Source organism: Lichenostomus cassidix, unplaced genomic scaffold, assembly GCF_008360975.1.
Source record: "Lichenostomus cassidix isolate B80296 unplaced genomic scaffold, HeHo_3.0 HiC_scaffold_36, whole genome shotgun sequence".
Classification (NCBI taxonomy): domain Eukaryota; kingdom Metazoa; phylum Chordata; class Aves; order Passeriformes; family Meliphagidae; genus Lichenostomus; species Lichenostomus cassidix.
In genome coordinates, this window is record NW_028147270.1 from 18,809 (window position 1) to 43,486 (window position 24,678).

General features: G+C 40.5%; 1 protein-coding gene and 1 long non-coding RNA gene across 2 annotated transcripts in view; both read left to right on the forward strand.

The window, feature by feature from the left end:
- The window catches only part of LOC146423672 (uncharacterized), a 34,869-nt gene extending 12,527 nt beyond the window's left edge, over positions 1 to 22,342 (forward strand). The window contains exons 5-14 of the mRNA XM_085044582.1: positions 1,743 to 2,414; positions 4,680 to 4,869; positions 7,652 to 7,887; positions 9,406 to 9,508; positions 14,999 to 15,316; positions 16,705 to 16,773; positions 16,915 to 16,995; positions 17,647 to 17,961; positions 19,472 to 19,792; positions 21,942 to 22,342. Coding sequence (XP_084900708.1) covers positions 1,743 to 2,414; positions 4,680 to 4,869; positions 7,652 to 7,887; positions 9,406 to 9,508; positions 14,999 to 15,316; positions 16,705 to 16,773; positions 16,915 to 16,995; positions 17,647 to 17,961; positions 19,472 to 19,792; positions 21,942 to 22,300 — 2,664 coding nt within the window. The 3' untranslated portion in view covers positions 22,301 to 22,342. The remainder of the gene's footprint in view (positions 1 to 1,742; positions 2,415 to 4,679; positions 4,870 to 7,651; positions 7,888 to 9,405; positions 9,509 to 14,998; positions 15,317 to 16,704; positions 16,774 to 16,914; positions 16,996 to 17,646; positions 17,962 to 19,471; positions 19,793 to 21,941) is intronic.
- Positions 11,555 to 12,619, forward strand: LOC146423674 (uncharacterized). Its single transcript, XR_014847359.1, has 3 exons — positions 11,555 to 11,697; positions 11,835 to 12,271; positions 12,499 to 12,619. It is a non-coding gene; the product is annotated as an uncharacterized LOC146423674 (long non-coding RNA).
- Positions 22,343 to 24,678: the final 2,336 nt, after the last annotated feature.

Below are 24,678 nucleotides of genomic sequence, written 5' to 3' on the forward strand. Positions count from 1 at the left end.
ATGGGGAAAAATTGGGGATTTTTGGTTAAAAATTGGGAAAGAATTGAGTGAAAATTGGGGAAAAAAGTGGAAAAATGGGGGAAAAATTTGGGGGAAATTTGGGGAAAAATGGGAAAAGATTGAGTGAAAATTGAGGAAAAAAATGGGGAAAATGGGAAAAAAGGGAAAAAATGGGGGAAATGGGGAAAAAATGGGAATTTTGGTGAAAATGGAGGAAAATGGGAAAATTGGAGCGAAAAATGCCCAAAAAAATGAGAAAAAAAGGGAAAAAATGTGAAAAAAAAAAAGAAAAAAATCATGAAAAATGGGGAAAAAAAATTGGGGAAAAAAGAGAAAAAAGGGGAAAATGGGGAAAAATGGGAAAAAACAGGGAAAAACTTTTTAAAAATGTGAAAAAAAATTTTTTTGGACATTTTTTGGGGTTTTTTTCTGAGTGGTTTTGGTGAAAAATTGATGGTTTTGCCAATTTTTGCCCTTTTAGTTCCCCTTTTCCCCATTTCTCCCCATTTTTCCCATTTTTCCCATTTTTTTCTCAATTTTTTCCCATTTTCCAACTCTTGCCTCCGAAATCCACATTTCCACCTCCTAAAATCCACCAATTTCACCCAAAATCCACTTTTTTCTCCCCAAATCCACATTTTCTCCCTAAAAAGACATTTTTCCTCCCAAAAATCCACATTTTTCCCCCTAAAATCCACATTTTTCACCCCAAATTCACTTTTTCCTCCCAAAATCCGCAAATTTTACTTCTAAATCCACTTTTCTCCCTAAGATCCATTTTCCCCTTAAATTCCGCATTTTTCCCCCAAAAATCCACATCTTTTCAGCCCCAAAACTGCCACTTTTTTCCCCCAAAAATGACCATTTTTTCACCCCCAAAAAACCACAAAACACCAAAATTTCCTTCAAATCCTTTTTTATTTCCCAAAATTTCCCGGAAATTTCCCGATCTAAGATGGCCGCCGGATCCAAGATGGCCGCCGGATCCAAGATGGCGGATGATCCAAGATGGCCGCCAAAACCAAGATGGCTGCCGGATCCAAGATGGCCGCCAGATGATCCAAGATGGCCGCCAAATCCATCATGGCCAAAAACAGCATTTTTTGCCCCAAAATTCTGGATTTTGGCGCCAAAAATTCAGCCCAAAATCCACTAAAGTCCACTTTTCTCACCCAAAATTCGCTTTTTCTGCTAAAATTCAGGATTTTCTCCCAAATCCACTTTCCGCCAATAAATTTCTCCAAAATCCACATTTTCAGCGCCTAAAATCAACAATTTTTGACCCAAAATCCGCTTTTTTTGCCCCAAAATCCACGTTTTCCTCCCAAAATCCACATTTTTTCAGCCCCAAAATCGCCGTTTTTTCACCCAAAAAATGACACAACCCCAAAATTCCTTCAAACACATTTATTTCTCCCCGAAAATTCCTGGAAAGTTCCAGAAAATTCCGAAAAAAATCTCCGAAAAATTCCAAAAAATTCCGGAAAATCCCAGAAAATTCCAGAAAATTCCAGAAAATCCTAGAAAATTCAAGAAAATTCCGAAAAAATCTCTGAAAAATTCCAGAAAATCCCAGAAAATTCCCGGAAAATTCCAGAAAACTCCCAGAAAATTCCGGAAAATTCCGAAAAATTCCAGAAAATTCCAGAAAATTCCAGAAAAATTCCAGAAAATTCACAGAAAATTCACAGAAAATTCCTGGAAAATTCTGAAAAATCCCAGAAAAGTCCGGAAAATTCCAGAAAATCCCGGAAAAATCGCAGAAAATCCCGGAAAATCCCGGAAAAATCCTGGAAACTTCCGGAACCCCTCCCCGCTCAGTAGCACACGAGGTCGGCGTCGGCCAGCACGACGGACACGTTGACGTTGGCCGGCCGCGCCGACGACCTGTCCAGCGCCCTCTGCACCAACTTCAGCCCCGAGCCAAGATGGCCGCCGGACCTAAGATGGCCGCCGGACCCAAGATGGCCGCCGGACGAAAACGACCCAAGATGGCCGCCGATCCCATCATGCCCCACGACGCACGCGAACACGTCGCCCCGCCTCCACCTCTCCGCCTCGACGGCCATCTTGGAGTAGGCCGAGAAGGTTCCGGAAGCGCCCGGGTCCTTCTCGGGCCCCAGGACGGAGAAGGCCGCGGCGGGCGCCGGGACGTCCTGCACCGTCCACGCCATCAGGATGTCGGCCGGGAAGAAGCCGGACGCCAGGCAGGTCAGCGTCAGGAGCTCCTGCCGGCCCAGCTCCTCGGCCGGGGGCGGGAAGACGGCGACGCGGGGCGGGATGGCGGGCAGAGCTGCGGGAGACCAGTGGGGACCGGTTTGGACCGGTTTGGACCAGTTTGGACCAGTATGGACCAGTATGGACCAGTTTGGAATGGGTTGGACCAGTTTGGAACTGGTTTGGATTGGTTTGGAGTAAAAAAAACCAGTTTGGAATGGTAAAAACCAGTATAAACCAGTATAAACCAGTATAGACCAGTATGGAGCATTTTGGACCGGTTTGGGTTCCCAGTATAAACCAGTATAAACCAGTTTGGAATGGTTTGGAACTGGTTTGGAACTGGTTTGGACCAAAAAACCAGTAAAAACCAGTAAAAACCAGTAAAAACCAGTAAAAACCAGTAAAAACCAGTAAAAACCAGTAGAAACCAGTTTGGATTGGTTTGGGTTCCCAGTATGAACCAGTACGGACCAGTATAAACCAGTTTGGACTGGTTTGGATTGGTTTGGATTGGTAAAAAGCACTAAAAACCAGTATAAACCAGTACAAACCGGTATAAACCAGTATGGACCAGTTTGGAACTGGTTTGGACCAAAAAACCAGTAGAAACCAGTAGAAACCAGTAGAAACCAGTTTGGAGTGGTTTGGATTGGTAAAAACCAGTAAAAAATGGTAAAAACCAGTAAAAACCAGTAAAAACCAGTATAAACCAGTATAAATCAGTTTGGAATTGTTTGGACCAAAAAAATCCTATAAAATCCTATAAATTCTATAAAATCCTATAAAATCATATAAAATCGTATAAAATCCTATAAATTCTATAAAATTATATAAAATCCTATAAAATCTTATAAATCCTGTAAAATCATATAAATCCTATAAAATCTATAAAATCTATAAAATCCCAAAAATCCCAAAACTTCCCAAACCCCAAAAAATCCCCAAAATCCCCCAAAAAATCCCCAAAAATAAAAAAAAATCGCCCAAAAATCCAAAAAAAATCCCAAAAAAATCCCTAAAAAATCCCAAAAAAATCCCAAAAACCCCAAAATCACCCCAAAATCACCCCAAAACCTCACCTGTGTCCTTCCTGATGCTCCTCCTCATCTCCTCCCCTCCCTCCTCCAGCCACGCCGCGCACTCGAAACCCCAAAATATCCCCCAAAAAAATCCCCAAAATCACACAAAAAATCCAGAAAAATCCCTCAAAAAATCCCCCCAAAAAATCTGAAAAAATCCCCCAAAAATCCCAAAAAATCACCCAAAAAATCCCAAAAAAAGCCAAAAAAATCAACAAAAAATCCTTAAAAATCCCCCAAAAATCCCCCAAAAATCTCCTAAAAATCCCCAAAAAATTCCATAAAAAATCACTAAAAATCCCTAAAAATCCCTAAAAAATCCCCAAAAAATCTCAAAAAATCACCCAAAAATCCCCAAAAGTCTCCCCAAAATCCCCCAAAACCCAAAAAAATCACACAAAATCAAAAAAAATCCCCAAAAAAACCCCAAAAAATCACTCAAAAATCCCCCCAAAAAATCCCTAAAAAGTCCCCGAAAAAATCCAACACAATCCTACAAAATTTCCTAAAAACCCCAAAAATTCCCCAAAAATCCTACAAATCCCAGAAAACACCAGAAAAATCACCCAAAATTTTTAAGAAATCAAAAAAAAAATCCAAAAAAATCCCTAAAAAATCACAAAAAAATCGCCAAAAAATCACAAAAAAATCCCCAAAAAATCAGACAAATTCCCAAAATCTTCCAAAACCCCAAAAATCCCAAAATTGCTCACCTGTGTCCTTCCTGATGCTCCTCCTCATCTCCTCCCCTCCCTCCTCCAGCCTCGCCGAGCACTCAAAACCCCAAAAAATCCCCAAAAAATCCCAAAAAAAATCCCCCAAAAAATTCCCAAAAAAATCAACAAAAAATCCTTTAAAAATCCCCCAAAAAATCCCCCAAAAATCTCCTAAAAATCCCCAAAAAAATTCCATTAAAAATCCCTAAAAATCCCTTAAAAATCCCAAAAAAATCCCCAAAAAATCCCCAAAGAAATCACACAAAATCCCTAAAAATCCCCAAAAAAATCCCCAAAAGATCCCCAAAAGTCTGCCCAAAAGTCTCCCAAAAATTCCCAAAAAATCCCCTAAAAATCCCCAAAAAAATCTGAAAAAATCCCCAAAAAACCCAAAAAATCCCAAAAACCCCCAAATCCCAAAACTTCCAAACCCCTCAAAATTAACTGAAAATGCCAAAAAAATCGAAAAAAAATCTCCAAAAAATCCCCAAAAAATCACTAAAAATCCCTAAAAAATCACCCAAAAAAATCAGAAAAAAATCCAAAAAAATCAGAAAAAAATCCCAAAAATCTCCAAAAACCCCAAAATCACCCAAAATCACCCCAAAACCTCACCTGTGTCCTTCCTGATGCTCCGTCTCATCTCCTCCCCTCCCTCCTCCAGCCTCGCCGCGCACTCGAACGTCTCCCCCGAGTTCCAGTCCTCGGCGCAGATCCTCAGGAAGCTTCTGACCCGAAATCTGCCGTTTTGGAGCTTTTCGGGGCTTCCGGTGACGAATTCCAGCGGTTTCGCCCCAAAACGGCGCCAGGAGAATTTGGGGGATTCGGAGGATTTCAGGTTGTCGGCGACGCAGGTGAGGTTGGGAGAGTCGGAGAGGTAGAGGGAGGAGAGGGTTGGGGGGAGGAGTTCGAGGGATGGTGATGGTTCTGGACCTGGATTTGGGGAAAAAACACAAAATTTTGGTTAAAAAGGAGAAAATTTGGGGAAATTGGGAAAAAAAATGAAGAAAATCGGTGAAAAAATGACCCAAAAATGGCCAAAAATGACCCTAAAGTGACCCAAAAATGATTCTATGTGAAATGACGAACCTGAAATTGGGGAAAAAAATGGAGATTTTGGTTAATTTTGGGATTTAAAAGTTTCGTTTCCTAGAAAAATCCCAAAAAAATCCCAAAAATTTTGGTCGTTTCTACCCCAAAATACACCAAAATTCGATGTAATTCTGACATTTTCAGCCCAAAATCCACAAAAAATGGGAAAAAATGGAAAAATGGGGAAAAAATTGAGGAAAAAATCGGGGAAAAAACCCTAAAAAAATTGTGAAAAAAATAGGAAAAAATGGGGGGAAAAAGGGAAAAAATACCAAAAAACCTGGGAAAAAAAAGTTTAAAAATCCCAAAAAATAGTAAAAAAAAGGGGGAAAAAGTGGGGAAAAAAAGAGGAAAAAATGCAACAGAGTTGAGGAAAACAAAACAGAAAAAATGGGGGGCAAATGGGGAAAAAAACCGAGAAAAAAATCAGAAAAGAATGGAAAAAAATGGGAAAAAAAACCAGAAAAAAATGGGGAAAAATGAGGGAAAAAGGGTAAAAACAAAAAAAATATTGTAAAAAAAATGGAAAAAAAAGGGAAAAAATGGGAAAAATTGGGGAAAATGGGGAAAAAATTGAGGAACAAACAAGAAAAAATGGGAAAATAGGCAAAAAATAGCAAAAAACCCCCAAAAAATGTTAAAAAAGTGGGGAAAAAATGAGGAAAAAAAATGGGAAAAAAATTGAAAAAAAGTCGGAAAAAAACCCCAAAAATTGTGGAAAAAATGCTCAAAAAACCCCAAAAAACTGTAAAGAAATGGGGGAAAAAACGGAAAAAAGGGGAAAAAAATAGGAAAAAAATTGTAAAAAAAATCGGAAAAAATCCCAAATTTTCCCAAAAAATCCCAAATTGTCCCAAAATTTTCCCAAATTGCCTCACCTGAGCAGTAGGTGCTGATCTTGGCCTCCATTGGCTGCTCCAGCCGGGGATGCTCCGCCCTGCAGCCGAAGGTGGCTCCGCCTTCCCACAATGCCTTGCTGGCGTTCACCCTGCTGCTCAGCTGGCCACGCCCACCTCCCTCCTGGCAGCCAATCACCTCCTGCTGCAGGTCAGTGATGACGTCATTGACGTACCACGTGACCGAGGCGTTGGCCACGCCCCTGCCGCGCAATTGGCAGAGCAGGGAGACTTCCGGCGGGTTCGGCTTCTCTGATTGGTTGGCGTCGGCGAAGAGGGAGATGGAGAAGTCTGGGCGGGGGTCGGGGCAGATGTCTGGAATTTGGGGGGAAAAATGGGAAAATTGGTGAATTTTGGGGAAATTTGGGGGAATTTTGGGGATTTTGGGGGAAATTTGGGTGAAAAATGAGGATTTTAGACAAAAATGAAGGAAAAATGGGGAAATTTAGGGGAGAATTGGGAAATTTTGGGGGAATTTGGGGGGAAAATGGGAATTTTTGGGGATTTTGGGGGGATTTTTGGGAAATTTTGGGGAAAATTTGGGGAAAAAATTGGAAAAATTGGGGGAATTTGGGAGAAATTTGGGGAAAATTTGGAAAAACTGGGAAAATTTGGGAAATTTTGGTGGAATTTGGGGAAAAAATTGGGAAAATTTTGGGAAAATTTGGGGAAATTTGGAAATTTGGGGAAATTTTGGGGAAATTTGGGGGAAATTTGGGGTAATTTGGGGAAATTTTGGGGAAATTTTGGGGAAATTTTGGGAAAATTTGGGGAAATTTGGAAATTTGGGGAAATTTTGGGGAAATTTGGGGTAATTTGGGGAAATTTTGGGGAAATTTTGGGGAAATTTTGGGAATTTGGTGAAGTTTTGGGGAATTTTGGGGGAATTTGGGAGAAAAAAAGTGGATTTTAGAGCAAAAAATGGAGGAAAAATGGAGAAATTTGAGGAAATCTGGGGGGAAAAAAATTGGAAATTTTGGTGAAATTTTGGGGAAAAAATTAGGAAATTTTGGGGAAATTTGGGGAATTTTAATGAAATTTTGGTGACATTGGGGGAAAAATGGGAGATTTGGGCGAAATTTGGGGAAATTTTGGGGAATTTGGGAAGTTGGAAATGAGGAAAAATTGGGAAATTTTGGTGGAATTCGGGGAATTTCGGGGAATTTTGGAAAATCGGTGAAATTTGGGGGAAAATGGGAAAATTTGGGGAATTTTGGGGAATTTGGATGGAAATTCCGGGAAACGTTTGGGACTAAAATTTCGGACTGAAATTTGGGAAAATTCGGGAAAATCTGATGAAAAAAAAATGGGGAAAATTGGTGGAAAAAATGTGGATTTTAGAGCCAAAAAACCGGGAAATTTTGGGGAAAACGGAGGGAAAACGAGGAAATTTTGGGGAAATTTGGATGGAAATTTTGGGAAACATTTGGGAAACGGCTGGGGGGAGCCAAAATTTGGGGGGAAAAAAATAGGGAAAAATGAAGATTTTAGGGGAAAAAAAACGAGGCAATTCGGAGAGAAAACAGAGAGGAAATTTGGGGATTTTGGGGGAATCGGGACGGAAATTTCGGGAGGGAAATCCGGGGAGAAAGGCGGGAAATTTGGGAAAATCGGTAAAACCAAAACCCCGCCCCCCCCCGGCCCTTAGCCCCGCCCTCACCTGTGACGTCACGGCTGAAGTTCCGCCCCCCGTGCTCCACCGCGCACCGGAAGTTCCCCCTCTCCGCCTCGGCCGCGCTCACCGTCAGCCGCGAGCTCAGGCCGAAGGCGCCGGCGGCCGATTGGACGGCCGGGAAGGTCAGGGAGGGGTCGCCGCCCGGAGCCACGCCCAGCCAGGTCACGTGGGCAGGGAGGGGGAAGAAGGAGGAGGCGAAGCAGCCGAAGGTGACCTCGGAGGCACAGGGGGAGCAGGAGAGCAGCGGGAAGACGGCGGGAGAGCGGGCGGGCTCTGGGAAGGGAAATTTGCATAATTAGCATGGTGAGGCCACGCCCACCCGCGGGGGGAAATCCTGAGTGGATTTGACCTGAAATAACCCGAAAAAAACCCAAAAAACCCCCGAAAATCTACAGCGAGGATGGATTCAAGATGGCCGACGAGCGGATTCAAAATGGCGGAAAATTTGATTCAAGATGGCCGAAAATTGGATGTAAAATTGGGGAAAAAATCCCAAGTGAAATTGACCTAAAATAACCCAAAAAACCCTAAAATATTTGGGCTGAGGATGGATTCAAGATGGCCGACGAGTGGATTCAAGATGGAGGAAAAATTGGATTCAAAATGGCTGAAAAAAGAACCAAAAAATGACCTAAAAAATGGTGGTAAAATGGATCCAAGATGGCCGAAAACTGGCTGAAAAAATTGATTCAAGATGGCCGACAAATGGATTCAAAATGGCGGAAAATTTGATTCAAGATGGCCGAAAAATGGATGTAAAATTGGGGAAAAAAATCCCAAGTGAAATTGACCTGAAATAACCCAAAAAACCCTAAAATATTTGGGCTGATGATGGATTCAAGATGGCTGACAAGTGGATTCAAAATGGCTGAAAATTTGGTCCAAGATGGCTGAAAAAATGGATTCAAAATGGCTGAAAACTTGACCCAAGATGGCTGAAAATTTGGTCCAAGATGGCGGAAAACTCAATCCAAGATGGCCGAAAAATGGACTCAAAAATGGCCAAAAAAATGGCTGTAAAATCAATCCAAGATGGCCGAAAAAATTGTTCCAATATGGCTGAAAAATTTGATTCAAAATGGCCGAAAAATGAATCCAAAAATGGCTGAAAAAATACATTCAAGATGGCGGAAAATTCAATCCAAGATGGCGGAAAATTCGGATCCAAGATGGCCGAAAAATGGCGGGAAAAGGAATCCAAGATGGCCGAAAAAAAATTGTTCCAAAATGGCCGAAAAATGGCTGAAAAAATGGATCCAAGATGGCCGAAAAATCCTCCTCATTAGCATATTCAAATCGCCTAATTAGCATAAGAAAAATCCTAAAAAAAAAAAAAAATTAAAATTCAAAAAAATTCCTCAAAATTTCCCCAAAAATTCGAATCCAAGATGGCGGAAAAATTCCATCCAAGATGGCCGAAAAATGGCGGGAAAAATCCATCCTCATTAGCATAGTCAAATCCCCTAATTAGCATAAGAAAAATCCTAAAAAAAAAAAATTTAAAAAATCCCCAAAATTCCCCAAAATTTCCCCAAAAATCCCAATCCAAAATGGCCGGAAAAAGGCGGGAAAATTTCCTCCTAATTAGCATAATTAACCCCCTAATTACCATATTCAAATCCCCTAATTATCATACCAAAACCCCCCAAAAAAGATTTTAAAAAAACATTTTAAAAAATCCCCAAAATTAACCCAAAAAAATTTCCCCAAAAAAACCTCAAAAACAGGAAATTGAAGGTTTTTCCCGAAGCCACGCCCACCGAGTGACGTCATCGATGACGTCACCGCCCTGGCCACGCCCACAGCCGGATCGGCAGCTTTTGGCTGCAGGTGAGATTTGGGGAGAATTCGGCAGATTTTGGGGATTTTTTTGGGTTTTAAACTCGATTTTTGGGGTGAATTTCGGAGATTTTGGGGTTTTTTGGAGATTTGGAGTTAATTTTTGGGGTGAATTTTGGGGATTTTGGGGTTTTTTGAGGATTTTTTGGGGATTTAAACTCAATTTTTGGGGTAATTTTTCGAGTTTTTAGGATTTTTTAAAGTTATTTAAGATCAATTTTTGGGGTGAGTTTTGGAGATTTTGGGGTTTTTTGGGGATTTAAATTCGATTTTTGGGGTGAATTTGGGAGATTTTGGGGTTTTTAGTGATTTAGAGTTAATTTTTGGTGATTTTTGGATTTTTTGGGGTTTTTTTAGTGATTCAAACTCAATTTTTGGGGTAATTTTCGGATTTTTTAGGATTTTTTTTGGTGATTTAAGTTTAAATTTTTGGGTAAGTTTTGGGGTTTTTTGGGGTTTTTTCTGCTTTAAACTAAATTTTTGGGGTGAATTTCAGAGATTTTGGGTTTTTTTGGGGATTTAGAGTTAATTTTTGGGGTGAATTTGGGAGATTTTGGGGTTTTTTTAGTGATTCAAACTCAATTTTTGGGGTAATTTTTCGATTTTTTAGGATTTTTCTTGCGATTTACTCAAATTTTGGGGTTTTTTTGGGTTTTTTAAGTGATTCAAGTTCAATTTTTGGGGTGAATTTGGGAGATTTTGAGATTTTTGGGTTTTTTAAAATTTAAACTTATTTTTTGGGTCATTTTTTGGGGTTTTTTTAGGGATTTATATTCGAATTTTGGGTGATTTTTAGGGGTTTTTTGGGATTTTTTTACTGATTTCACCTCAATTTTGGGGTGAATTTGAAGGATTTTGGGATTTTTTGGTTTTTTTAAAATTGAACCTCAATTTTGGGATAATTTTTGGATTTTTTGGGAATTTTTTTTAGCGATTTCAACTCATTTTTTGGGGAAAAATTCGGGAAATTTTGGGACTAAATGATCCAAAAATCTCAATTTTCGGAGGAAATTTTTGGCCAAAATCACCAAAAATGGAAAATTCGAGAACAAATTTGGGCCAAAATCACCCAAAAAATCCGAATTTTGGGCCAAAATCACCAAAAATCCTCAATTTGTGAGAAAAATTTCAAATTAAACCCAAAAAAACCTCAAAAAAACCCCAAAATTTGCCCCAAAAAACAACAATTTCGGGCGGAAATTTCGGGTGGAAATCCCCGAATTTGACTATTTTTTGGGGTTTTTTTTTGGTTTTTTGGGCCGAAAAAGGGGAAGTTGTGGGGCGGGGGAGGGGAAAGGAAATCTATGGGGCAGAATGAGGATCTGTGGGGCAGAATTTGGGATCTGTGGGGCAGAATTTGGGATCTATAGGGCAGAAATGAGATCTGTGGGGCAGAATTTGGGATCTATGGGGTGGAGAATCTATGGGGCAGGCGGATCTATGGGGCAGGAGGTTCCCCAGCTGTTCCTATAGGGCAGGGTAGGATCTATGGGGCAGGAGGGTCCCTATAGAGCAGGGCGAGCTGTGGGGCAGGATTTGGGATCTATGGGGTGGAGGATCTATGGGGCAGGAGGGTATCTGGGGTCGCTATGGGGCAGGAGGCTCCCCAGCTGTTCCTATAGGGCAGCAGGGTTGCTATAGGGCAGGAATCGCTCAGCTGTACTGTGGGGTCTCTATAGAGCAGGGCGAGCTGTGGGGCAGAATCCGGATCTGTGGGGCAGCAGGGTCGCTATGGGGCAGGAAGATCTATAGGGCAGGAGGGTTTCTGGGGTCGCTATGGGGCAGGAGGGTCCCCAGCTGTTCCTATAGGGCAGGGTGGGATCTATGGGGCAGGAGGGTTATGGGGTGGCTATGGGGCACAGGGAGATCTATGGGGCACAGGAGGATCTGTGGGGCACAGGGGGGTTATGGGGTCGCTATGGGGCAGGAGGTCCCTAAGCTTTTCCTACAGAGCAGGAGGATCTATGGGGCAGAATCCAGATCTATGGGGCAGGGAGAGCTATAGGGCAGTGCCGCTATGGGGCAGGAGGTCGCTATGGGGCACAGCAGGATCTATGGGGCAGGAGGATCTATGGGGCAGGGATCCCTCAGCTATACTGTAAGGTCCCTATAGAGCAGGGCGAGCTGTGGGGCAGGGCGGTTATGGGGTCGCTATGGGGCACAGGAGGATCTATGGGGCAGTGCCGCTATGGGGCAGGAGGTCCCAAGCTGTTCCTGTAGAGCAGAAAGGGATCTATGGGGCAGGAGGATCTATGGGGCAGGAGGATCCTCAGCTGTACTGTAGGGTCCCTATAGAGCAGAGAGAGCTGTAGGGCAGGAATTGGGATCTATGGGGCAGAATGCGGATCTATGGGGCAGGAATTGGGATCTGTGGGGCAGAATGCGGATCTATGGGGCAGGAGGGTTATGGGGTCGCTATGGGGCAGGAGGATCCCCAGCTGTTCCTATAGAGCAGAGAGGGATCTATGGGGCAGAATCAGGGTCTATAGGGCACAGGGGGATCTATGGGGCAGGAGGTCGCTATGGGGCAGGAAGGTCCCCAGCTGTACTGTAGGGTCCCTATAGAGCAGGGAGAGCTGTGGGGCAGGATTTGGGATCTATGGGGCAGAATCCGGATCTATGGGGCAGGAGGTTCCCCAGCTGTTCCTATAGGGCAGGGTGGGATCTATGGGGCAGGAGGGTCGCTATGGGGCAGGGATCCCCCAGCTGTACTGTAGGGTCTCTATAGAGCAGGGCGAGCTGTGGGGCAGGAAGGTCCCTATAGGGCAGGAGGATCTATGGGGTCGCTATGGGGCAGGAATGTCCCCAGCTGTTCCTATAGGGCAGGGTGGGATCAGTGGGGCAGGAATTGGGATCTGTGGGGCACAGAGGGTCCCTAATCAGTCCCTATAGGGCAGGAAAATCTATGGGGCAGAGGGTTTATGGGGTCGCTATGGGGCCAGAAGGGATCTATGGGGCAGAAGGGTTCCTATAGGGCACAGGAGGATCTATGGGGCAGGATTTGGGATCTATGGGGCAGAAATGGAAATCTATGGGGCAGAATTTGGGATCTGTGGGGCAGAATGAGGATCTGTGGGGCAAAATCTGAGCTCAAATCGCTTTTTAAAAAAACCCAAAAAATGCAAAAATTACCCCAAAAATTCACCCCAAAAATTGAACTTAAATCACTTTAAAAAAATCCAAAAAAATCCAAAAATTACCCCAAAAATTCGAGTCGAAATCACAAAAAATCCTAAAAATCCCCAAATTTACCCCAAAAATTGATCTTAAATCAATTAAAAACCCAAAAAAACCCCAAAAAAATCGAAAATTTACCCCAAAAATTCGAGTTTAAATCATAAAAAAACCCCAAAAAATAAAAAAATTCGAGTCGAAATCGCTAAAAAACCCAAAAATCCCAAAATCCCCCAAATTCACCCCAAAAATTGAACTTAAATCGTTTTTAAAAATCAAAAAAAATCGAAAAATTACCCCAAAAATTGGAATTAAAATCACTAAAATAATCCCAAAAAATCCCAAAAATTACCCCAAAAATTCGAGTTTAAATCACTAAAAAAAATCCCAAAAAAATCCCAAAAATTACCCCAAAAATCGGAATTTAAATAACTAAAAAAAACCCCAAAAAATCGAAAAATTAACCCAAAAATTGAACTTAAATCGCAAAAAAAGCCAAAAAATCAAAAACTTACCCCAAATTTGGAATTTAAATCACTGAAAAATCCCAAAAATTATCCCAGAAATTGATCTTAAATCACTAAAAAAACCCCAAAAAATCCAAAAATTACCCCAAAAATTCGAATCTAAATCTCTAAAAAATTCCCAAAAAATCCAAAAATTACCCCAAAAATTTTATCTCAAATCGATTAAAAAAACCAAAAAATTTTTGGGTTTTTTGGGGTTTTTTTGGGTTTAAAAAATGGATTTTTTGGGTTTTTTTAAGGTGAGTTTTTGGGGTTTATTTGGGTTAAAAAATGAGATTTTTTGGGTTTTTTAAAGTGAATTTTTGGGGTTTTTTGGGTGTTTTTGTGGATTTTTTATGGAGTTTTTAATGTGGTTTTTTGGGGTTTAAAAATTGGATTTTTTGGGTTTAAAAATTGGATTTTTGGGTTTGAAAATTGGATTTTTGGGGTTTTTTAATGTAGTTTTTTTGGTTTTTAATGTGATTTTTTTGAGTTTTTTGGCTTAAAAATGTGATTTTTGGGTTTAAAAATTGATTTTTGGTTTTTAATGTGATTTTGGGTTAAAAATGGAATTTTTGGGTTTAAAAATGTTTTTTGGGGTTTTTAATGTTTTTTTGGGATTTTTTTGATTTTTAAAAGTTGGTTTTTTGGGTTAAAAAATGGATTTTGAGGTTTTCTTAAGGTGAGTTTTTGGGGGTTTTTGGGTTTAAAAATGTGATTTTTGGGGTTTTTAATGTGGTTTTTATGGAGTTTTAAATGGTTTTTGGGTGTAAAAAATGGATTTTTTTTTTTGTTTTATTGTGGGTTTTTGGGATTTTTGGGTTTAAAAATGGATTTTTGAGGTTTTTAATGTGGTTTTTGAGGTTTTTTGGGGTTTAAAAATGGGATTTTGGGGTTTTTAATGTGATTTTGGGGTTTTTAATGCGTTTTGAGGATTTTGGAGTGTTTTGGGTTAAAAAATGGGATTTTGGGGATTTTAATGTGGTTTTTTGGGTTTTTTTAATGGAGTTTGTCATGTGGTTTTTAGGGGTTAAAAATGGGATTTTTGGGGTTTCAAAATGTGATTTTTTCAGGTTCAAAAATGTGGCTTTTTTTGGGGTTTTCTTTGGAGGTTTTTGGGTTAATTTTAATTTTTTAAAATTAATTTAATTTCTTTGATTTTGAAAAAAAGAATTTTTCTAATTTATTGATTAATTTATTTATTTATTCGCTAATTTATATTTTTATTCATGAATTTCTTCATCAATTTCTTCATTAATTTATTCACGAATTTATTCATTAATTGATTAATTAATTCATTAATTAATTTCTTCATCGATTTATTAATTTACTCATTAAGTCATTAATTTATTAATTAATTTATTCATTAATTTATTAAATAATTTTTCATTAATTTATTCACGAATTTATTCATCAATTCATTCATTAATTTATGAACTAATTTATTCATTAATTGATTAATTTCTTCATCAATTAATTCATCAATTTCTCCATGAATTAATTCATTTCTTAATTCATTCATGAATTTATTCATCAATTTATTAATTTTGTCAATAATTTATTAACTAATTTATTAATTAATTTATTAATTAATTTATTCATTAATTTATTCATTAATTAATCAATTCATTCATTAATTCATTAATTTATTTATTACTTCATCCATCCATTAATTAATTCATCAATCCATTCATTAATTCATTAATCAATTCATTAATTTATTCATTAATTAATTCATCCAATTATTCATCAATCCATTAATTAATTAATCAATTCATTAATTTCCCCATTTTCTCTCCCCATCACGTGACTCCTCCCCCAGCCTCCCAAGCCCCGCCCTCCCTCTTCCCATTGGCCAGCTGCGCTCAGGCCACGCCCACCTCCTCCTCGCGGCCAATCGGCTGCCTCGCCCTGGGCTACCTCCCCCCCGGCCTGTCAATCACGTGGTCCGGCCCCGCCCCTTCCGCCGGAAGTGACGCGCGCCTCCCGGAAGTGCGGCTCGGCGGGGGGAAGTACGCTTCCGGAAGTCGGATTCTGGTTCCGGCGGAAGAGAGGGGGAGCTTCCGGTGTGACGTCACGCACGGCGCTTCCGGGGTGACGAAGAGCTTGGAGGTGAAAGGTGAGGGGGCGGGGCGAGGAAAGGGGCGGGGCTTGGGAATGAGGGGAATTTGGGGGGAAAAATGTGAATTTTTGGGTCAAAAAAGTGAAATTTTTGGGGTTTTGGGAGGAAAAATATGAATTTTGGGTCCTAATAACCCAAATTTTCAGATTTTGGGGTGAAAAATGTGAATTTTTGGGTCAAAAAAGTGAAATTTTGGAGAAAAATGTGAATTTTTGGGGATTTTGGGGTGAAAAATGTGAATTTTTGGGTGAAAAAAGTGAATTTTGGGGAAAAAAAGTGAAGTTTTTGGGGTGAAAAATGGGAATTTTGGGGTGAAAAAAGTGAATTTTTTGAGTTTTTGGGGTGAGAAATGTGACTTTTTGGGACAAAAAAAGTGAAATTTTGGGTGAAAAATGTGAATTTTTGGGTCGAAAAAGTGACATTTTTGGGGTTTTGGGAGGAAAAATGTGATTTTTGGGAGTTTTTGAGATGAAAAATGCGAATTTTTGGCTGAAAAATGGCAAAATTTGGGATTTTGGGAGGAAAAATGCGAATTTTGGGATGTTTGGGATCAAAAAATGTGAATTTTTGGGATAAAAAAGTGAAATTTTTGGGGTTTTGGGAGGAAAAATATGAATTTTGGGTTCTGCAAACCCAAATTTTCAGATTTCGGGGGAAAAATACGAATTTTTAGGTCAAAAAAAGGGAATTTTGGGGAAAAAAATCTGAATTTTGGGGGAAAAAAGTGAATTTTTTGGGGAAAAAATGTTAATTTTGGGGTCAAAAAATCCCAAATTTTGAGATTTTGGGATGAAAAATGCGAATTTTGGATTGAAAAAGGTGAATTTTGGGGTCAAAATGACAAAATTTGGGGATTTTGGGGTGAAAGTTTTTTGAGGAAAAAATGAGATCTTTTTTGAGGAAAAAGATTTGAATTTTTGGGGGTGAAAAATAGGATTTTTTGAGGAAAAAAAGTAGAATTTTTGGGGCGAAAATTTGGGATTTTTTGGGGGGAAAAAAAATTGAAATTTTGGGGGTAAAAGATAGGATTTTTTGGGAAAAAATTTGAAGATTTTTTGGGGAAAGAAAAAGGATTTTTGGGGAAAAAAATGAGATTTTTTTCAGGGCAAAAAAAATGGGATTTTTTTGGGGAAAAAATTTACTATTTTGAGGGAAAAAATGTGAATTTTTGGGGAAAAATTAGGATTTTTGGGGTAAAAAATGGAATTTTGGGGGCTAAAAATTAAAATTTTGGGACAAAAAATGAAAATTTTTGGAAAAAAATCGAATTTTGGGGAAAAAATCCAATTTTTCGGGGGGAAAAAAATCAGGAATTTCAGCCGAAAAATTCTCATTTTTTTCACCCCAAAAAATTTAATTTTTTTCGGGGAAAAAAATCCAAATAGAACTTTCCAGAACCTCCCCAAGCTCCGCCCCCACCACCCCCGCGAGGCCACGCCCCCCCAGCACCCCAGGTAGGCCACGCCCCCAAAATTTGGGGTTTCCCACCCCAAAAAAACCCCAAAAAAACCCCAAAATTTGAGGTTTTTTGGGCCAAAAATCCCGAATTTTGAGGGTTTTTGGAGCCCAAAAAAGGCAAATTTTGGGGTTTTTAGCCCCGAAAGCGACTCAGGGCGATGACGTCATAGGGGAGCTCCGCCCACCTCGGGGCTCCACCCACCGGCTGGTGACGTCAGGTAGGTGTTGGCCACGCCCACCAGAGGGGGGAATTTGGGGAAAAAAATGGGGAAAATTTGGGAAAAAATTGAGAAAAAAATGGGGAAAAATTGAAAAAAAATTGGGGAAAAATTGGGGGAAAAATGAGAATTTTGGATTTAAAAAAATGAGGATTTTGGGTAAAGAAATTGGAATTTTGGGGGAAAAAAATGGGAATTTTTTGGGGGGAAAAAAAGTGAATTTCGTCCAAAAAACCACCAAAAAATTGGGGAAAAACTCGGGGGAAAAAAGTGAATTTTGGGTTAAGAAATGTGAATTTTTGGGTAAAAAATGGGAATTTTTGGTTAAAAGGCGTGAATTTGGTTAAAAAATGGGAATTTTGGGTTAAAAAATGGGAATTTTGGGTGAAGAAATTGGAATTTTTGGGTAAAAAATGGGAATTTTGGGTTAAAAAATGGGAATTTTTGGACAAACATCGATTTTGGGTTAAAAATGGGAAAATTTGCTTAAAAAATATGAATTTGGGGCAAAAAAAGTCAAATTTCATCCAAAAAACCACCAAAAAATTGGGAAAAAACCCCCAAAAAAAGCCAATTTGGGGTCAAAAAATCAGGATTTTTAAAGCCACGCCCCTTTTCATGACCTCACCATGACGTCACCCCTCCCCCCAGCCGGCTCCTCCTCCTCGCCCCGCCCCCCAACCCTCTCGGTCTTCCACTCCTGCTCCGGTGACGTCACCGAGCTGCTCTGCCTGGCTTCCGGCTTCGCCCCGCCCACCGCCGCCGTCCAGTGGCTGCGCAACGGCGACGTCATCACCGGCCACGCCCACACCTCCGCGTCACTTCCGGATGAGGTTTCCGGAACGTTCCGGCTGGAGTCCAGGCTGAACGTGTCGAGCGCCGAGTGGCGGATGGAGGAGTTCGGCTGCAGAGTGACGCACAGCGAGAGCGGAGCCGAGCTGGAGGCGCCGGTGGGGCGCTGCGCAGGTGGGTGGGGGAGGGGAGGGGGTGGGGAGGGGTGGGGACCTTTTGGAATTTTTTGGGATTTTTGGGGATTTTTCTGAATTTTTGAATTTTTTCTGATTTTTTTCTGATTTTTTTCGATTTTTGGGGGATTTTTTTGGATTTTTTTTCGATTTTTTTCGGTTTTTTCGGATATTTCTCTGACATTTTTTGGGATTTTTTTTTTTTTTTTCAGATTTTTTTTGGATTTTTTTTAAATTATTTTAAAAAAAATTTGGGATTTTCTGATTTTTTCTGATTTTTTCGATTTTTCCTGATTTTTTTTTTTTTACTTTTAAAACTTTTTGGGATATTTTTTTTCATATTTTTTCCCATTTTTTTCGGATTTTTTTCGCTTTTTTTCCATTTTAAAAAAAATTTTTACTGATTTTTTTCTGAATATTTTTCGATTTTCTCGATTTTTTTCTGATTTTTTCTGATTTTTTCCGATTCTTTCCCCATTTTTTTTTTATTTTAAGGAGTTTTTTTCGATTTTTTTCCCCCCTCTTTTTCCTCAATTTTCCAATTTTTCTCCATTTTTCTCCACTTTCCCCCATTTTCCTCCATTTTCCCACATTTTCCTCCAATTTTTCCCAATTTTTTCACCAATTTTCTTGGTTTTCACATTTTTCCCCTTTTTCCCCATTTTTTCAACTCTCTACAATTTTCTCCATTTTTCCTCCATTTCTTCTCCTATTTTCCTCAATTTTTCATCTTTTTTCATCATTTTTTCATAATTTTTCCCCATTTTTCTTCCATTTTTCTTCCATTTTTAGTCATTTTTTGCTCCATTTTTTCCTCAAATTTTTCTCCATTTTCCCCCCAATTTTCTTCCTATTTTCCCCATTTTTTCACCTTTTTTCGTCATTTTTTCATCATTTTTCACCATTTTTTCATCATTTTTCCTCATTTTTTTGGTCATTTTTTCGCCATTTTCCCACCATTTTTTTCACCAATTTTTGTCATTTTTTCATTGTTTTTTTCCCCATTTTTCCTCCATATTTTTCCCATTTTTCCCCATTTTTTCACCATTTTTCATCATTTTTTCCCCATTTTTCCCCTATTTTCCCCATTTTTTCACTGTTTTTTGTCATTTTCTCATCATTTTTTCGTCCTTTTTCGTCATTTTTTTGTCATTTTTTCACCAATTTTTGCCATTTTTTCATCATTTTTTGCTCCATTTTTTCTCCATTTTCTCCTCCATTTTTCCTCCTATTTTCCCCATTTTTTCCCCATTTTTTCTCCAATTTTTCCTCCATTTTTTCTCCATTTTTTCTCCAATTTTTCCTCCATTTTTCCTCCATTTTCTCCTCCATTTTACTCCATATTTCCCCCATTTTTTCCCCATTTTTTTCCCATTTTTCCTCCATTTTCCTCCTATTTTCCCCATTTTTCCCCATTTTTTCCCCATTTTTTCGCCTATTTTCCCCATTTTTTCACCGTTTCTCCTCATTTTTTCCCAAATTCACCGCTTTTCTCCCCATTTTCTCCCCAGCCGGCTCCTCCAGCCTCATCTCCATCCACGTCCTGCCTCCCTCCCCCTCCGACCTCTACATCTCCCAGAATCCTCAGCTCCTCTGTTTAGTCTCCAGCCTGCCCAGCGACGAGGGCCTGGCGGTCAGCTGGTCGGCGGGGGGCGGGGCCAACCTCCGGCCACGCCCGCTGCGCCTCACCAGCCAATACAACGGCACCTTCACGGCGGTCAGCGAGCTGCCGCTGACCACCCGGGAGTGGGAGAGCGGCGAGGTCTTCACCTGCAAGGTGCACCACGCCGAGCTGGTGGCGCCGCTGGAGAGGACGGTCAGCAAGAGCAAAGGTGAGGCGGGGAGGAGGTTTCCGGGGGGGAAATTTGGGGGGTTTTGGGTGAAATTCCGGGAAAAAATCGCCAAAAAAATGGGTGAAAAATTAAGGAAAATATGGTGGTGGGAAGTTGAAATTTGAAATCAAGATGGCGACAGGAAGCTGGGATTTAGAAATCCAAGATGGCCGCCGGAAGTTGGATCTGAAAAATTCAAGATGGCGGCAGGAAGTTGAAATTGGAGGAAATTATTTTGGGGTGAAATTTGGGAGTTTTTGGTGAAATTTGGGAAAAAATCGGGGAGAAAATGGGTGAAAAATTGAGGAAAATATGGTGGAAAGTTGGGTGTTAAAAATTCAAGATGGCGGCCGGAAGTTGGGTTTTGAGGAGATGATTTTGGGGGGGAAATTTGGGGGTTTTTGGTGAAATTCCCGAAAAAATCGGGGAGAAATTAGTCGAAATATTGACAGAAAAATGGGGCTGGGAAGGCGGATGGAAAAATCCAAGATGGCCGCCGGGAGTGGAAATTTGAATCCAAGATGGCCGCCGGAAGTTGGATTTTAGAAATCCAAGATGGCCGCCGGGAGTTGAAATTTGAAATCAAGATGGCGGCAGGAAGTTGGGTTTGAAAAATCCAAGATGGCTGCCGGAAGTCGAAATTTAAAGATTCAAGATGGCGGCAGGAAGTTGAAATTAGAAATCAAGATGGCCGCCGGAAGTCGGATTTTAAAAATCCCCAAGATGGCGACAGGAAGTTGGGTTGGAAAGAAACCAAGATGGCGGCAGGAAGTGGGATCTGAAAAATCTCCCCAAAACCCCAAATTTTCTCCCTAAAATCCCCAAAATTTCTCCCCAAATTTTCCCATTTTTCACCAATTTTTCCACCATGTTTTTAACCCTTTCTTCCCCATTTTTAACCCTTTCTTCCCCATTTTTCTGCCATTTTTAACCCTTTCTTCCCCGTTTTTAACCCTTTTTCCCCGTTTTTCACCTTTTCTCCCCATTTTTTCACCTTTTTCCCCCAATTTTTCCTCCAAAAACCCAAATTTTCTACCTCAAATTTAGCCCAAATTTTCCCCCATTTTTTGCCCAAATCTTCCATTTTTCTGCCATGTTTTTAACCCTTTCTTCCCCCTTTTTTCACCTTTTTCCCCCAAAATTTCTCCCCAAAACCCCAAATTTCCCCAAATTTTTCCCCAATTTTCCCCCATTTTTCCACCATTTTTCCCCATTTTTCTGCCATTTTTAACCCTTTCTTCCCCATTTTTAACCCTTTCTTCCCCATTTTTTCACCTTTTTTCCCCAAATTTTCTCCCCAAATCCCCAAAATTTCTCCCAAAAACCCCAATTTTTCCCCCAATTTTCTCCCCAAAATCCCCAATTTTCCCACCATCTATTCCCTCCAAATCCTCCATTTTTAACCCTTTCTTCCCCGTTTTTAACCCTTTCTTCCCCTTTTTTCCACCTTTTCTCCCCCTTTTTTCTCCATTTTCCCCCAAAATTTCTCCCAAAAACCCAAAATCTCGTTTTTCCCGCAGGAAAAGCCCTCGCCCCCTCCGTCTTCCTCCTCCCCCCTCCCCCCGAAGAACTCTCCACCTCCCGCCCCACCCTCAGCCTCACCTGCCTCCTCCCCAAATCCCCATTTTCCCCTTTTTCGCCCTAAATTCACCCACTTTTGGAACTCCATTCGCCAGCCCCAAAATCCACCCGTTTTGCCCCAATTTTTCCTCATTTTTTCCTCCATTTTTTCCTCATTTTTTTGCAATTTTTTTCCCCATTTTTTCCCCATTTTTTTCTCCATTTTTCCCCATTTTTTTGCAATTTTTTCTCCCTTTTTTTTCCCTTTTTCACCCATTTTTTCCCAGATTTTTAACCCTTTTTTCACCATGTTTTTAACCCTTTCTCCGCCATTTTTAACCCTTTCTCCTCCATTTTTAACCCTTTCTTCCCCATTTTTCCCCTAAAAACCCCAAACTTTCTCCCCAAATTTCCCCAAAATTTTCCCCAATTTTCCCCCATTTTTCCACCATTTTTTCCCCACTTTTCTGCCATTTTTAACCCTTTTTTTTCCCCATTTTTAACCCTTTCTTCCCCGTTCTTCCTCCATTTTTCATTGGGTTTTTTCCCCAAAATCCACATTTTTTACCAAAATTTCGTTTTTTCGCAGGAAAAGCCCTCGCCCCCTCCGTCTTCCTCCTCCCCCCTCCCCCCGAAGAACTCTCCACCTCCCGCCCCACCCTCAGCCTCACCTGCCTCGCCCGCGGCTTCTACCCGGACACCATCGACGTCCAGTGGCAGAAGAACCAGGAGAACCCCCAGAAGCGCCAGGACTCGCCCGACTCCGGCGTGGTGACGTCGCCGCCGCGGCGCGAGAAGGGGCCGGACGTCTCCTACTTCCTCTACAGCCGCCTGGAGGTGCCGCGGGAGGAGTGGGAGGGAGGCGCGACCTTCGTCTGCACCGTGGTGCACGAGGGGCTGCAGCTCCGCTTCGTGCAGCGCAGCGTCCACAAGAACCCCGGTAATTAGCGCTGATTAGCGCTGATTAACCCATTAAAGCTCGTTAATTGAGGATTTTCTGGTTGTTTGTTAAGTGGTTTTTGGGTTTTGGGTCGGCGATGAAAGGGTTAATTGGGGTTTTTTGGGGTTTCTTTGGTTGGTTTTGGGCATCCAGAGTTCATTAATCAGCTTAATTAGCGCTAATTGACCCATTAAAGCTCGTTAATTGAAGAATTCGGGTCGTTAGTCAAGTGGTTTTTGGGTTTTTGTGGGGTTTGGGGTTGGCGATGAAAGGGTTAATTGGGGTTTTTTGGGGTTCTTTGGTTGGTTTTGGTCATCCAGAGTTCACTAATTAGCTTAATTAGTGGCGATTGGGTCATTAAAGTTCATACACTGGGTGGTTTGGGTCGTTAATTGAGGGAATTTTGGGGTTTTTGGGGATTTTTGGTCATTAATTAAGAGAAGAATCTTTGATGTTCCTCATTGGTTTCCTCCGTGAGAACTTCAGTAATTACCTTAATTAGTGGTGATTCGTTGATTAAAAGTGGCTAATTTAGTGGTTTTGGGTCGTTAATTAAGGGATTGATGGGATTTGGGGTCATTAATTAAGGGTTTGATTGGATTTGGGATCCTTAATTAAAGAGAAGAATCTTTGATGTTCCTTTGGTGTTCCTCATTAGTTTCCTCCATGAGAACTTCGGTAATTAGCCTAATTAGTGGCGATTGATTGATTAAAGTTGATTAATTGAGTGGTTTGGGGTCGTTCATTAAGGGATTTGGGGTCGTTAATTAAAGGGGAAAATGGGAAAAAATGGGGAAAAATGGGAGAAATGGGGAAATTTGGGAAAATGGGAAAAATTAGAAAATGGAGAAAATGGTAAAAATGGGGGAAAAATGGGGAAAATGGGAAAAATTGGGAAAATGGGGAAAAATGGGGAAAAATGGGGAAAAATAAGGAAATAATGGGAAAAATGGGGAAAAACTGGGAAAAATGGAAAAAGGGGAAAATGGGAAAATGGCAAAAAATGGGAAAATGGGAAGAAATGGGAAAAATTGGGGGAAAAAAATGGGAAAAAATTGGGAAAATGGGAAAAATGAGAAAATGGGAAAAAGGGGAAAAATGCAGGAAAATGGGGGGAAAATGGGAAGAATGGGGAAAAAAAGGGAAATTTGGGAAAAGGTGAAAAATTGGGGGGAAATGGGAAAAAAGGGAAAACATCGGGAAAAATGGGAAAAATGAGAAAATGGGAAAAATGGGGAAATAATGGGGAAAATGGGAAAATGGGGGAAAAATGGGAGAAAGGGGGAAAAGGTGGAAAAAAGACAAAAAACTGGGAAAAATGGGGAAAATGGGAGAAAATGGAAAAATGGGAAAAATGGGAAAATTGGGAAAAATGGGGAAAAAGGAGAAAAAGGGAAAATATAGGGAAAAATCAGAAGAAATGGGAAAATGGGAAAAATGGGGAAATTGGGAAAAAATGGGAAAAATGGGGGGAAAAGGGGGGAAATGGGAAATATTGAGGGAAAATGGGAAAAAAAGGGAAGAAATTGGAAAAATGGGGAAAAATGGGAAAAAATGGGAAAAATGGGGAAAAAGGTGAAAAATGGGAAAAAAGGGAAAAAAAGGGAAAAAATGGGGGAAAGTTGGGAAAATGGTGGGAAAAAAGGGAAGAAATGGGAAAAATGTGGAAAAAATGTGGAAAAAACGGGATAAAATGGGAAAAATGGGAAGAAATGGGGAAAAATGGGGAAAATGGGAAAAAATGGTGGAAAAAATGGGAAAAATTGGGATAAAATGGGGAAAAAATGGGAAAAAAGGGGGAAAATGTGAAAAAATGGCCAAAAAATGGGCAAAAAAATTGGCAAAAGTGGGAAAAAATTGGGAAAAATTGACAAAAAATTGAGAAAAAATGGGGAAAAAATGGGGGAAAAATGGGGAAAAAATGGGAAAAAAATTGACAAAAAATGGGAAAAAATGGGGAAAAAATTGACAAAAAATTAAGAAAAAATGGGGAAAAAAATGGGATAAAAATGGGAAAAAATTGAGAAAAAATTGAGAAAAAATTGAGAAAAAATTGTCAAAAATTGACAAAAAATGGGGAAAAATGGGGGAAAAATCACCAAAAATCGGCAAAAAATTGAGAAAAAAATGGGAAAAAAATGGGAAAAATTGAGAAAAAATGGGAAAAAATGGGAAAAAAATGGAAAAAAAATGGGAAAAAAATGGGAAAAAATAGGAAAAAAAAACCCAAACCGGTCCGAACCGGTTCCCACCGGTGGCCCCTCCCCCCCCAGAGCTGCGGCTGCCCCTGGAGTTGTGGCTGGAAGACCCCGAGGGCGCGGCGGGCGGAGCTTGGGACACGCTGGGCGTTTTCGTCCTCCTCTTCCTGCTGAGCGTCGGCTACGGG